Source organism: Bos taurus, chromosome 8 (genome assembly GCF_002263795.3).
Source record: "Bos taurus isolate L1 Dominette 01449 registration number 42190680 breed Hereford chromosome 8, ARS-UCD2.0, whole genome shotgun sequence".
NCBI lineage: Eukaryota > Metazoa > Chordata > Mammalia > Artiodactyla > Bovidae > Bos > Bos taurus.
The window spans coordinates 60814402-60829417 of NC_037335.1; the positions used below are offsets into that span (position 1 = coordinate 60814402).

Genomic DNA, 15016 nt, shown 5'->3' on the forward strand with positions numbered 1-15016 from the left:
GTTCCCTGTATTACTTAGTAAATCTTTACAGTTTATTTTATGTAAGAGGTAGCCACATTTTGTATATTAATAAACTATTGCTACATTAAAAAAAACAAATTTAGTGATTTAAAACCATAATAATTTACATTTTCTGTGGATCAGTAATTTGGGGCTCAGCTGGGCTGTTCTTGTGTGGGTCTTACCTGAGGTCACTCGTGTGGCTGCAGTCAACTGGTGACTCTAACATGGCTGGATTGTGTAAGATTCACTCAAAAGACCAGCTGTTGGGACTCCCCTGGTGCTTCAGTGGTTAAGACTCTATGCTTCTATTGCAGGAAGCATGGTTTTGATCCCTGGTCAAGGAACTAAGATGCCACATGTGACATAGCATGGCCAAAAAAAACCCCCATCTGTTTATGCTGGGTATTTGTTGGGTCACATTGTGTCCACAGGCTACTCTGGGCTTCTTGATATGGTGGCTGGATTCCAAAAGAAGCAAGAAAGTGGGCAAGCCCTAACACTCAAGCATTTTTCAAGCCTCTGCTTTCATTGTACTTACTGTCTGGCCAAAGCAAGCCACAAGGCAAAACCCAGAGCCAGTATGGAAGGCGTAGGCATCAAAATTGGTACAATTCTTATCCCCTTTTCATAGACAAGGAAATCAATAAGTTAAACATAACTATTTAAGAAATAAATATAGTGAGAAGAGTGGCACTGCTTTATGTCTTTGAAAATTTCTTTAAAGTCTAGCTTAATAGAAGACACTTGGGTATTCATCTGCATCTACACTCTGTTTTGATAACATTGTTTTGGTTAAAGCATATGAAGAAAAGGTAGCCTCACACAGGTGTATAGTTAGAAAAACACTTTAATGCTTTAAAGGAGAAGTGTTTTAATAGCCTTGTCAGATAATTGGGGATGTTTTTGGTAATCTGAAATGTCTACAGTGATGTGGAGTTTGTGCATGGATCAACAGAGTAGTTTGGAGACACGCCACATTGTAGACCTGATACAGCTGTAGGGTATTTGCTTTCTGGAAGAATCACACCAATAAATATAAATACTTGGAAAAATAGGCTGTTTGTTTTTAACCCCTTCTCACTAGTCTGTCCCCTATTAGGACCACACAGCCTGATCTGAAATCCCTCCTGATTCTCCTGTGATTGTCAGTCTCTGAAATGTCTCTTCTCCCTCTTTCCTTTCACCCTTTAAGACATCTTTAGTATCTACTGAGCAAACACAATTAGAGCAGCAGCTTAATGCTAATAACTGAGAGCCTACAAACAGCAGAACGTATGCTCTCCTAGCAGTGTGGCAGCAGGGCCGGGGAGCTATGCTGTGCCCCTTGTGGGATGGTGACCATGTGTGGTGCCAATGCCTGTGTTCAGCCATTGGGGGTCATCATTTCTCCATGTGTGGGAGGGCTCTGCATGTCTTCTCGGCAGTGATCCTTAACAGGGGAGGATATGCTACTGTTTGCAATAGAATAGATGCCAAAATGAAGAAAATCTCTGATTTCAACAGCACGAAGATTATTTTAAATTGGGGCATTGTATAAAGTAAGATACATAGTTTTGAGGTTTTGAGTGTTCTGAAAATGTATATGATTTCCCTTACATATTAGTATAATAATTGCTCATATATATTGAATACTTACTGTAATAGAAAAGTGTGCTGTTATAGTACTATAGTATAATAATAGAGCCCTTAGGATACTACCCTTAAGGGCTTTATGTTTTTAACTCTTTTAATTCATTTAACCCTCATACAAACCCTCTGAAGTGGGTACTGTTATTGTCCCCATTTGCAAATGAAGCAGTTGAACACAGAATCATGAGATAACTTGCCCAAGGTCAAATAACTAGTAATGTAGAACCAGGATCTTAACCCAAACAGAAGGGCTCCAGAACATAATGGATCTGACAGGTCAACAGTTGAAACTCAGGTCCTGTATTCTGTGTAGCGGTAGCCTCTGTGATGAGCGTTACTTGTCTGGTTTCTGTTGGAATAGCTATTGGAACAGAGTCTCAGAAAGGTGGCATTGTGGTGTGGTAGGAAGAACCCTAAGCTAGGGTGAAAAATGCCCATCTTGGGCAAATGGCATAAATTTTTCTGAGTCTGCATTTTCTCACCTCTAATGTGGGTATTCTAATGTCAGCTTCTTCTGTATGTTTGGATTATGTTTTGTCATTTATAGAGAGCTTTAAAAGTAATGTCATTCATCTGTTACATCTGCCTTACTGAGCTATTGCAGGGATCAAATGAGTTATATACAGGAGAGCCATAAGGGATTATTGCTTTTTGAAGTATTCGCTTGTCTGCCTCAATATTGTCTTTCATCAAGGGTGAGCTATAAAAAATAATTCAGATTTACTTGGATATTTAAGGTAGAGATGCTGTTCTCTAACTGTATGCATGTTCCCCTATCATTTTCACATGTAGCTGTAGTACTCAAGTATTGTATCAAATAGAAGTTATATTCAGTTCCATTTTCTGCCCTACTGAACAGGAAATGTAGTAGGCACGGATAATCCAAAATAATTGGCTGGCTTTTGGTACACATTTTTGTACTTAGTTTAACTGGAGTGTGTGTGGCTGAGAATTCAGAGTACTTAAAGTAGTGAACCTTTTTGAAAAACCCAGCTTGAGAAACCATATTTTTCAGACTTTGGTGTCTTGTCCCACTCTTTTCATTCTTTCCAGTTCAAGAGCCCAGCAAAGAAGATCGCATCTCCTTCCTACTCTTCCTTCCTTTCCTCCACGTACCCTGTGGTAAAAGTACAGAGCAAGAGGCTATGGGGGAGAGGTTTTTGTTTTTATGAGAGTAACTTAAGATCATGGTGGGAACCCCAGAAATCTTGTCTTTCATGCTTGAGCAGTGGTATCAACAAGAAGATACCCAGCTGAGTTGTAAAGTGTCCCGGCTTCTGAGTCTGAGTTCTTCCTGAAGTGGGAATCTACAGTTAGGGGAACTGCTAAGGTCAAAGCATCACAAGGAAAACTTACTTATGGCATTGTTGACTTTCCTAGAACCATCAGTATAAACCTTTGTGGTTGACTTTCCTAGAACCATCAGTATAAACCTTTGTGGTTGACTTTTCTAGAACCATCAGTATAAACCTTTGTGGTCTCTGCATTCTCCATGGCCCGTGAGGTACCAGCCAGTCATACAGGTCATTGTTTGTACTGTCCCTGTAGTTTCATGGTGGCAGCATGATTTTCCCTTGAGTCTGTTGTGACAACTATGGTGTCCAGAACAAGGGAAGGTCATGATAGTGCTCTGCCTTCTGCTGGGCAAACCTCTCTTGGATCTTGAGGGTCAGTGACAGCATGAACTATGTGATCAAAAGAAAGGACCAAAATGGTTGGGAGGAGTTAATCATTGAAACAGTTGTTAAGGGGACTGGAAAAGAGAATGCTTGGAGAAGAAAGGTTGTTGATAATAGGAATATTCAAATTTATGAAAGACTTTTATACCAAAGAGGAAATAAAATTAAGACTGTTAGTAAAAACAGTTAACCATTTTTTGAGGGCCTCTTCGTGTAGTATTCCACATAGCTTGCATGTGTTACATGGCAGGTGCCATCTCTATTTTACAGGTGATGAAACTGAGACTAAGGGTGGTGTAATGACATGCTCAAGATCACATAGTTCTTTTGTGATATAATGATTAAAACCAAGGTCATCTACTTCTAAAGCCTGTCAGCTGTTGGATTGTAGCAATTCACAGTGGGTAGGAATCAGAAGGAGACAAATCTTAGGCGAGGAGGAAGAAGCTAACCATCCCAGCTGTTCTAGAGATGAAGACTAAGTAGAAAGTGAAACCTCACTTACTGGGACTGTTGTGAAGTGAACTCTTACATTGGAAATGTGACTTTATAATTACATTCCTTATAATTCTCTTCCTGTGTGATTTTCTGAACTCCTGTTGCAGGGACAGGCCAGACCCTACCTGCCTTTTCATTCTCAGTGATCCTTGTTTGGTTCTGAGAACCTATTTCTGGTCCCATCTCTGGTGAGGTCTCATTCTGCAGGGGTCAGGCTACTTGGATCATTTCTGTCCTTAATCAAAATAATGTTTGGAGGCAGTATTACTTCTTCCTTTTAACAATTGTGCTTTGCCAGTGCCTTCATCATAATGACGATTGTGCAGCATCTGTGGCACCATCAGAAGGGCTCCTTGGATTGTGCTGAACCCAAACATAACCTGGGAGACTATATGCTACAAGTCTGACCCACTCTTTACCCAGTCTCTTGTGCAGCCCCTAGTTTTCGATGCCTAGGTGGCTGCTCTTTGATGCAAATGTCGATCCCTGTCTTGCAGTAGGGGAGGAGAATAGAGTCCCTGGGCTGCACAGCAGAATTGTAGCAGTCAATCAGATGATGATGGGGATGTGAAAAGCTAGGAAAGAGAGCTCATCACCTTCTTGAACTGCTTATTGTTATCTGCTTATATCTCTCAAAATTGTGGAGGATGTTTATTCTTAACTAAGAGTTTGACAAACTCATGTTGTTTTTACATGTTGGCGTTTGATTTTATAACGTAATTATGATAATTTAAAGGTTTCAAAACCATATATATTTTATTAATGTTAATAAAATCAATAAAATTTGTTTTCTAGCTTATTCACCTTGATGAAGATTGTGTAACGGAACTTTCTGTACATCACAGAAATAACAGGCAAACTATGGAGGATTTAATTTCACTGGTAAGAAATACAGCATGAATTTGAAAGTATTATCTTTTGTTTCATCTTTTTTTTTATCAGTACATTAAAAATAGTATAGCGTTTTTCAGGCCTAAGATTTTATCCTGGGTGAAAATACTGTATTGCACTTAGTTTATGTTTGTGTATATTTTCAACTCTTTTCTGATATCTGCTAGATATCCTCTTTAGAAATGAGGTTGAACAAAGAGAATTACGATGGGAAAAAAAATTAAGAAACAGATCAGACGAATCCAGAGAATTTTCAGAGTTCCAATTCTGACACCTTTAAATTCTTTAACACAGAAGTGTGATTCTGCTGTAGCAATGAGGTGAACACAAAGCGGTTTTCATTTCACCTGAAAGCATCCCATTTAGCATGACATCACCCCCAACCTTATGAACCAGATGCATGTGATTCCTGGTGTTGGGTCATTTTTAGCCATTTTAGATGCCTAATCACTAGATCCTATATGTAGTTTCTCCTGGAAACAGAGGCTGTCTCTGAGTACAGTCTGACATGATGGGCAGGGATTGCACCCAGCTTACCTCCTGGTTCACTACCGTGTCTTTCATCACCTATGAGTTGTGTTTGCTTTTTCCTCTTTTCTAACTTGAAAGGTAAAGGCCTTAAGCAGATTTTTTTTTTAAAGAACTAACCAAAGCTTTGCTAAGCCACAAGTTTTTTCAGTGAGGAGATACAAAAGAATTCTTTTGAATGACACAGTAAGTCTTTTGAAAGACAATTTCAGACAAATGGAACATATCTGGAAAACAGTGATAATTTACTTTTTCAATGGAATGAAAGGAAATGGCAAGAATTGGGAACTGCTGCTGGATATGTCAGTTCCTTCTTTTTTTTTTTAAGTATTTATTTGGCTACACCAGGTCTTAGTTGCAGCATGCGGACTCTTAGTTGTGCATGTGGGATCCAGTTCCCTGACCAGGGATTGAACCCAGGCCCCTGCATTAGGAGCAGGAGTCCTAGCCACTGGACCACCAGGGAAGTCCCAGGGCCTTCGTCTTTTACAGTGAAAATTTGAAGTTTTCACATAGACGAGTTTCATATAATCATGACTTTTTCTTTGGGATGATCTTTAATAGAAAGCCATATTTTGGATTCAAGAAATTGCTTTTTCAATTGTTATTATAGAAATTTTCAAATATCTATAGAGGGACTAGTATAATAACAATGATTTTCCATGTACTCATCTTCTAGCTTTAATTAACAGGTATTAACATTTTGCCAGTTTTTTTTTTTTTTTTTTAAATTTTATTTTATTTTTAAACTTTACAGTATTGTATTAGTTTTGCCAAACATCAAAATGAATCCGCCACAGGTATACCTGTGCTCCCCATCCTGAACCCCCCTCCCTCCTCCCTCCCCACACCCTCCCTCTGGGTTGTCCCAGTGCACCAGCCCCAAGCATCCAGTATCGTGCATCGAACCTGGACTGGTGACTCGTTTCATACATGATATTATACATGTTTCAATGCCATTCTCCCAAATCTCCCCACCCTCTCCCTCTCCCACAGAGTCCATAAGACTGATCTATACATCAGTGTCTCTTTTGCTGTCTCGTACACAGGGTTATTGTTACCATCTTTCTAAATTCCATATATATGCGTTAGTATACTGTATTGGTGTTTTTCTTTCTGGCTTACTTCACTCTGTATAATAGGCTCCAGTTTCATCCACCTGATTAGAACTGATTCAAATGTATTCTTTTTAATGGCTGAGTAATACTCCATTGTGTATATGTACCACAGCTTTCTTATCCATTCATCTGCTGGTGGGCATCTTGGTTGCTTCCATGTCCTGGCTATTATAAACAGTGCTGTGATGAACCATTTTGCCAGTTTTATCTGTATCCCAGCACTGTCCTCCATCTGTCCTTTTTAGCTAAGACATTTCAAAGCAAATCCTATGTATCCTGTTGTTTTATGCAGAAAAACTTTGGCAGGAGATTCACAAACTTTAAAACCTGAATCTGAAAAGTAACACACTCAAAACTTCAATAATCTTTGGGTAAAAAGTCTTTAAAATAGTGTCCTTTATGTGGTGTATACATATAATTTTCAAACTTGAAACTGAAATGGAAATAGGAATTATGAAACAATATAATGAAGCATGATAGAGATGGTTTTCTGGTATTACATCTCTCTAAATATCTCAGTTGTCTTGAAAGCTGGGCATGACAAACATCAAGAATGTGTGAGGAGAGTAATAGTTTTCTTCTTGAGTACTTTCCCTTCATTCTTAAATACCTGTTTGTACTTATTTTCTAGTCCTAGGGATGAGTAGACAACCTCTTCAAAACCTTGGCTGAACATTGGAATCACCTAGGAACTTTGATCCTGATGCCTAAATCCCAACCCCAGAGATTATTATTTCATTGATCTGGGGTGTGGCCTAAGCATCAGAATTTTTAAAGCCTTCCCAAATGATTGCAGTATGTAGACAGGGGTTGGGAGGTACTACTCTAGGTTCTTGCTCTTCAAAGTGTGATCTATGACCAGCAGCATCACTTTGTGTACCTCAGACCTACTGAATGAATCAGAATCTGCATCTTAGTAGAACCCAAGTGATTCATCGTGAAGGATTGGTCTGAGTCAGTGGTTCTCAACTGGGAGTGATTTTGCCCTTCCAGGGACATTTTTGGTTGTCACAACTAGGGTGTGTGTATATGCCAATATTACTTGGTGGGTAGAGGCCAGGGATGTTGCTAAATATCCTATAGTACACAAAATAGGCCCTGGCCACAAATTACCCAGGTCAATTATCAATAGTGTTGAAGTTGAGAAATCCTGGTCCGGGAAGTCTCAGAGAATTCACATTGATTCTAGGTACTTTCCAGTTTAAAGAGCCTTGGGAAAACTAGGTTTGAGATCAGCCATGGTTTGTTAACATTTTTTTTTTCCTGGTGTCTTGGGCACTCTGCTGTTGCATTTCAGGCTGGCTAGACAGGACAGAGATCAGTTTAATGTGATCCATGCTGGGTATGGAGCTGCTGATCTTGGTGTAAAGAGAGAGAAACAATATTATTCACAAACATTCAACTTTTGGAACTACCACTTATATATTATATACCTGAGCATTCTTAAACTGCTTTTTGTATTGGAAGTGAGAATCTCTCATGTGTCATGATTTTGAGCCATCTTGTTTTAACCCTCTTGAGATTTCCTCCAGTGGTGGTAGAGCTTCCTCTTCATTGCTTTCCTCACTTTCCCCCTCGTCTTCCAGCTGTGAGGGGCTCTGGATTGTGGAGCAGCCAGTTATCTGTTTGGGGAACTTCACTGAAGGTCCCATGTGCACACAAGGACCTCCAGACCAAGACAGATCCTTTCCCCTCACCCCTGTGGTGTAAACTCTCATGTATTCTGGTGATGGAGGTTTCAAGATTGAGGGCCCCATTGCGGGAATATAAATGTTGTTCATTCTCAAGACCCTGTTTTCTGGACACTGTTCTGTCTTACCCTTTCCTTACATGCTCTTTCTCACGCCCTTAAGACAGATGTCTTGGCTGACACGTCAGCCTCAGCAGGTGTTGTTCTGCACGTAGAACAGACTTCCTTATCTTCAAAGCCTTACTACATGACTTCCTTGTCCAAGAAGGAGACTCAATAAATATGCACTCAGGATTTTCTCGGACAGTTGCTCTTTCGTGAGCTCTCCCTGCACTGTCTCTCATAATCCTGTGTGGTTGTGAGAATTAATTCAGGACGACACTGCTATACCCCAGGAGCAAGGTCAGGGAAAGGAGACTGGGCCGCTCCTCAGTTTATCAACCCTGTGATCCAGTAGCTGCCTGTCCTCAGCCCAAGCAGTCCTTTAACATTTGGTTTGCATGAACAATAATTGGGGATTTTAAAATGTTTTTCATTTCCTGGAAGTAGAACCTTCTTTATAACAGGTAAACCTTTTGCTTTACTCTCAGACATTTGACTTTCTAAAGAGGGAGCTGCTTAAAAGATAAGAGAGACATTGGTTGTGTTAGACTTCAGGATTGACATCACCTGGAAAGCATAACTAATGCATTGATTTATCTGTTATTAAACACAGAACTCCTCTGTGCATATTATCATAATAAATAGTATGCAGTAGCTGTGGCAAAAAAGTTATTAAAAGGATGCTTTTTTTGCCTAGGGAAATAGAGAGTTTCCAGGATGATTATTAAGCTCTGAGGTATGTTTAGAAAACTCCACCTAAAACTCAGCATTTTCCCAGTGTTGTTTACAATGCCTGGGTTATGCCATCGTTGACAAGCAAGTGGCAACTTATTTCTGAAACCTTGTCTCTAATCAGTTTATGGCATCCCTTTCAAAAAGGCATTTATCACAGTGCAAAAAAAAAACCTTTAACATGGGAATTATCTGGCGATCCAGTGATTATGACTTGGTACTTCATTCCTGGGGTGTAGAATTCAGTACCTGGTCAGGGAACTAAGATCCTACAAGCTATGCCGCACGGCCAAATAAATAAATGAATAAACAGTTAAATAAATAAAATCTTTAACATAACTTTTGGAGAGTAGAGTGTTAGTTTCACCCAGTTTCCAAGTACCTTCTCCATGAAACCTTTCCCATCCTTCTTCTCCCCAACTTATCTGAATGAAAGGCAACATTCCATGATAATTTATCACAGTGTTACACTTCTTCCACTAGATTGATATGTCCATTATGTCAGTTTCCAAGTATATACTACAATTGTGGCTATCTAAAATGTTAACAGATAAAACTTATTAATAAAATCAGAGGTGATAGTAGACCTCTTTGGGTCATGTGAGAGATGACATGTGAGACATGACCCCTTTGTGAGAGATACATAGCATAAAATACTATTTAGTTTTAAATTTTAACACTTTTACAGGACAGAGAGTCTCATAGTCTTGAGTACATTATTTGGAAACTTTTAGTTTTTCATGAGGGTTGAACAGACATGTTTATATTCAACACCTCCTAAAACCTCACTAAAATAATAATAAAGGACTAAAAAGGCAAACATTTCACAATGAAAAGAATGAAAGAGGAGATAAAAGGCATGTCAATAAAATTTTAGAAGTTATTAAATAGCTAAGTGGCAGCTGACCTAGCATTTTGGAGAAAACTGAAAGCAAAGTGCATGGAGTGGGAAAAGGCAGTAAGCAAATTGTTAGGGCCCTGGACCTCCAGAAAGGCTCAGGAACCAGAGGTCCTAGGAACCTCTGGAGTCAGGGAAGTGAGCAGGTTGGCAACCAGGAAGATTGGTTGGAAGTCTCTGTTAGGAGCAGTTAGACTGCTAGGTCCCTTTCTTTACCTTGTGCTGCATGATAACCTTTCCCCCACTCCAGCAGAAGACTGGAGAGACACTGAATAAGACATGCTCTTGTACCAGATGCAGCTCAGGTGGGGGTGATGAGCCGTTCTGAAATGGATGCATTGACACACACAATCCCCTTCCTGAACAGTGAACTACCATCTCTAACTCCCTTCCCTATTCAACTCTGAGAATGCTGGGATCAGGATTTTATCCTAACTGCAGTGGGGTTGGGGAAAATACTGGGAGACTCATCTCTAGGGAAAAGCCAAGAGAAAAGACCTATTAAACCAATGGTTGGGAGTTCAACTTCCTGCCTGTTAACCTTAAAGCAGGGCTTCCCAACCCCTGGGCCACAGACTGGTATGGTCCATAGCCTGTTAGCAACCAGCCCACACAGCAGGAGGTGAGCAGCGGGCTGGAGAGTAAGCAAGTGAAGCTTCATCTGTATTTACAGCTGCTCCCCATCGCTTGCATTACCGCCCGAGCTCCTCCTGTCAGATCAGCAGCAGCATTAGATTCTCATGGGAGTGTGAAGTCTACTGTGAACTGCATATGTGAGGAATCTAGGTTGCATACCTATTAGAATCTAATACCTGATAATCTGATTCTGCATTATGGTGCGTTGTATAATTATTTCATTATGTATCACAATGTAATAATAGTAGAAATAAAGTGCACAATAAATGTGATGTCCTTGAATCATCCAGAAACCATCCTCCCCTCACCCCCCCATCTGGGGAAAAATTGCCTTCTGCAAAACCAGTCCCTGGGGTGAGAAGGGTTGGGGACTGCTGTGTTAGAGAGAAGCCCCCAAGGTAATGAACTGCCCCAAACTACACATAGAGTCTTTTAGCTGTGTAGTATGCTCTTTGCTTCTAAATAGAGACATATCAGCCAGAGATCACCAGACCTTTGAGGACAGCCTCTAACATGAAAGTCAAAGATCAAAACAATGGGGTCGGGGAGAGAGTGAAGCAAAAGTATAGATACTCAGAAAAAATCAGATAATGCAGGAAGTGGGAGAAAATGGCTAAGAAACAATAATTACTATTCTTTGAGATAAGAGAAGCTATTTCTTTTTCGAAATAGGAATAAGATGACTTAACAAGAACATTTTAAGAGATAGCTCTTGAAGATTTAAAATATGACCAGAGAAATGAAAAGCTCAGTAGACATATTTCAAAATGAAGTTAATGTGAAATCTTTCAAAGGTAGAACCTAAAGACAAATATATGCACAAAGAGAAGAGAGGGTAAGAAAGGTCCAACATACACATAATAGAAGCTGCAGGAAAATAAAAAACAGGAGGGGAAGGAACCATCAAAGAAACAGTGTGAGGAAAAATATTCCAGAAGTGAAAGTATAAGCAACTAGGGCTTGGCAAAATGGATGAAAATAAATCTGCACAAAAGCCTAATTTAGTAAACTTCCAGAAAACTAGGGGTGAAAAAGGAGGTCCAGATTTTCTAGAGACAGGAAGCAAAAGGTCATACACAAAGGTTTGGGAATCAGAAAGACTTGATTTTTTGATAACTGTACTAAAAGTGAGAAGACCATGGGACAGTGCCTTCAAAGCTGTAAAAATTATTGTCAACCTAGAATTCCATACTCAGCCAAACCAGAATCAAGTGTGTGAACAGCATAGTCATTTACCAGACATGCAAAATCTCAAAAAATTTACCTCCCATTCATCCAATAATTAAAAAGTTTAATAATTGGCATGGCAGGGGTTCCCCAGGACTCTACTCACCTTTTGGCCTCTGTTCTGATTGATGTCAGGGTACCAGTTAAATATTTTGGACATTACCTTTATTTAGTTGTAAGGACTATTTATGTGATTATAATAACATAAATGTGATTTAACTAAAAATTGTGATAAAATGATAGTAGGATACAGGAAGGAGATGTGTTGGGGTAAAAGGAAGGAATTGAAATAGAGCTAATTTCTTTTTTCCATAGTAAGAAAGCTAGAGACAATATCTGACACTAAACCACAATTTAAAGCTGTATAATCAATTGATTTAGAAATACAGAGGAAATAACTGAAAGTGTTAAAACGTGGTACCTTTTAGGGAGTGGAAATTGTGTGTGGGTGTGGTGTAGGGGATTGCTGTTTTTCATTGTATGCTTTGTAAAGCTTAAAAAAAAAATTCTAAACTCTGAATGTCATGACATTGGGGAAAAATATTAATTTAAAATAAAGATGATGTCAAAAGCAAATTTAGTCTTCTAAACAACTTGATTTTCTTTTCTCCAGTGGCAGTATGATCACCTCACAGCTACTTACCTTCTGCTCCTAGCCAAGAAGGCTCGGGGGAGACCGGTTCGTTTAAGGCTTCTTTCTTCCTATGGACAGGCCAGCTCAACGCCAGTCACAAACATAAAGGTGAATGTTAGAACCTCTTGTGTGAGTGCCATCCACTCTTGCCATGTGCTTACTCTGTTCATGAGTGAATACACACCAGGAAGGTTAACTTTGCTGATGTCAAGGACCCGGAGGCAAGGCATTTTATGATTTAAATATTTTTGTTAAGGGAAATGAGAAAGTCTGAGCTTGAATGCTAAAATTTTGAATATCTGGCTGGCATTAAAAGAAAAATTTCTCCCTTCCTCCTTTTTTCCCATGAAAGTAACTCCTGATTGTTGTAGAATAATTTTAAGCCGCAGATAAGCTAAAGGAGAATATAACTTATCTATAAAGCTACTACCATCTATAGATAAAATAGTTTATATTTTACTGTCTTTCCAGTCTTTTTTAGTGTGCTTGTTTATATCTTATGTAAATTATAGGACAAATAATATATGCTTTGTTTAAATGAAGTGTTTCAGTGAATATTTTGATACTCATTTATGTTAGGGGTTTAGGATGTTTTGAATAGTAGATATAGCTCATGCAACTCAAATTTCTTGTATGACTTGTAACTATTTTTTTCTATTTTGTAGTCTTTGTCTCATTTTCCTTCGTCATGAATGTGTAGAATGGTGGAGAAGCCTTACCTATTTGGAAGCACTGTGTCATTCCTAAGTGCTCACATCAGTCTCTGTTTTCTATGTGATTCTCTGTATTTCCCATGGCTTAAAATTCTGCCTTCCAAATACTTTGCTGAATGGAAAGTGGAGCTTTGTAATATGATCTTCCTTCCATTAGTTCAGGTTGCAGTTTAAATGATTTTAGCACTAGAAAACTGTACTTTTGTTATTCTCAGAGAGAGGGAGTGTGCCCTCTTTGTGGAATCCAGGATGTTTGCTCAGCCTCTCAGTTGCGTTTGAGTCTTTGAGACCCTATAGACTGTAGCCCGCCAGGCTCCTTTGTCCATGGGATTTCCCGGGCGAGAATACTGGAGTGGGTTGCCATTGCCTCTTCCAGGGGATCTTCTTCTCCCCGGGATTGAACCTGCATCTCTTACATCTCCTGCATTGGCGGGCGAATTCTTTACCACTGTGCCACCTGGGAAGCCTGGAATCCAGTATAGCCCAAATGATTATGTGAGTGCAGTGATTTTTTTTTTTAATTGGATGATAATTGCCTTACAATGTTGTGTTGGTTTCTGCCATACAACAATGTGAGTCAGCCGCAAGTATACCTATGTCCCCTCCCTCTCGAATCTCCCTCCTACGTCCCAGATATTTTTTTCTTTAGGTATCAAAGCTGTGTTTTAAAAATCTTCAAATGCTACCCCTTTCATAATCTTTTGTTGAATCCACCCATATCCCCACCCCCGGCAATTCCTTTAACAATTCATGTAGACCTCTTTTTTGGCACTTGTCAATCATGTACTGTACGTATAGTGGTTCTTTTGTCCCTGAGAGGCCTAACTTGTCTCCCTTCTCTCCCTAGTTGGTCTTTTGAGCAAATTAAAAACTGAAAGTGTTAGTATAAGGGGCTGTTGTGTGAAGAAATCTCTGAAGTGAGATAATCTTACTGCTGGGCTGTTTTTCTTTTTAAAGAATTTTTAGTTTTGTATTGGAGTATAGCCTATTTACAGTGTTGTGACAGTTTCAGGTGGACAGCAAAGGGTGAGCTGTTTTTCTAGTCTGTTCTCAGAGTTATACTGGGTTGGTGAATATCCCATGCCCAGGCAGATCTTTTACCTGCTGACTCCATGAATCATCCCATCCCTCATCCTGCTCACAGAGCAAACTCTTTAAAGTCTGATACTCAAGTTGGTACCTTTGGGTTCAGGAGGATGCAAAAACATAAACTTTGGTTCTGATCAAAGTAATTTCAGAGAGATGTTAGATACCTCCATACTTAGAATAAACCTCAGCTTAATTTTATTTATTTTTAATTTTTTGGCTATACTGTGTGGCATGCGGGATCCTAGCTCCCTGACCAGGGATTGAACCCAGGCCCTCAGCAGTGAAAGTATAGAATCCTAACCACACTGGACTGCCTGGGAACTCCCTAAGTTTTTGAGTTTATGATAGCCTAGTTAAAAGCTCTTAGACATTTTCCTGAGCCATTAGATTTTCTTATATCTGGATTGGCCTGGTCTCAATTGATGTGCTTATATGAGTCGAGTATCTAAGTAAAAATGATCTGGGAAGGTATTTAATCTTCCATCTAATGAGCATTTACCCAATAATTTAATTATTTGGGCATTTATATTATTGAGTCAATTTTTATAGCCAATAAAGAGAGTTTTTAATGACAAGAAATGAAGTAGAAATCAAATTTTTTTTTTCTCCTTGATCTTTATGCAACTCACTAAGGCTTGAAGCAAGCTATATAGTCTTTCTGCTATTCTCCTCCTTGATAGAATCACTCTTTTTTTCTCTAGAGTGTTCTTTATAAAAAAGTAAGTAATTCTGAACTATTAATCAATGGATGACACTTTCAGTGAAATGATAATACAATCTGATCTGAGAACCACAAAAAGACCACATATTTTCAACATCATTAGCATTTTCAGGCCCTGTGCTAGCTCTTAGAAAACAGTCTGTATGAAGGAGAATGCTTGCTGTCTAACAGATAAGATAAGGCAAGACACGTATAAATAACACAACATCATAGTAGATGGTGGGTGCC

The 15016-nt window shown here is 39.2% G+C and overlaps 1 protein-coding gene across 3 annotated transcripts in view; it reads left to right on the forward strand.

Moving 5' to 3' along the window:
* Positions 1-15016, forward strand: part of MELK (maternal embryonic leucine zipper kinase) — an 88515-nt gene that overhangs the window by 54497 nt on the left and 19002 nt on the right. For all 3 annotated transcript variants that reach the window (XM_024995723.2, XM_024995725.2, NM_001111260.1), the window contains 2 exon segments: positions 4605-4691; positions 12245-12373. In XM_024995723.2, the coding sequence (XP_024851491.1) occupies positions 4605-4691; positions 12245-12373 (216 nt within the window).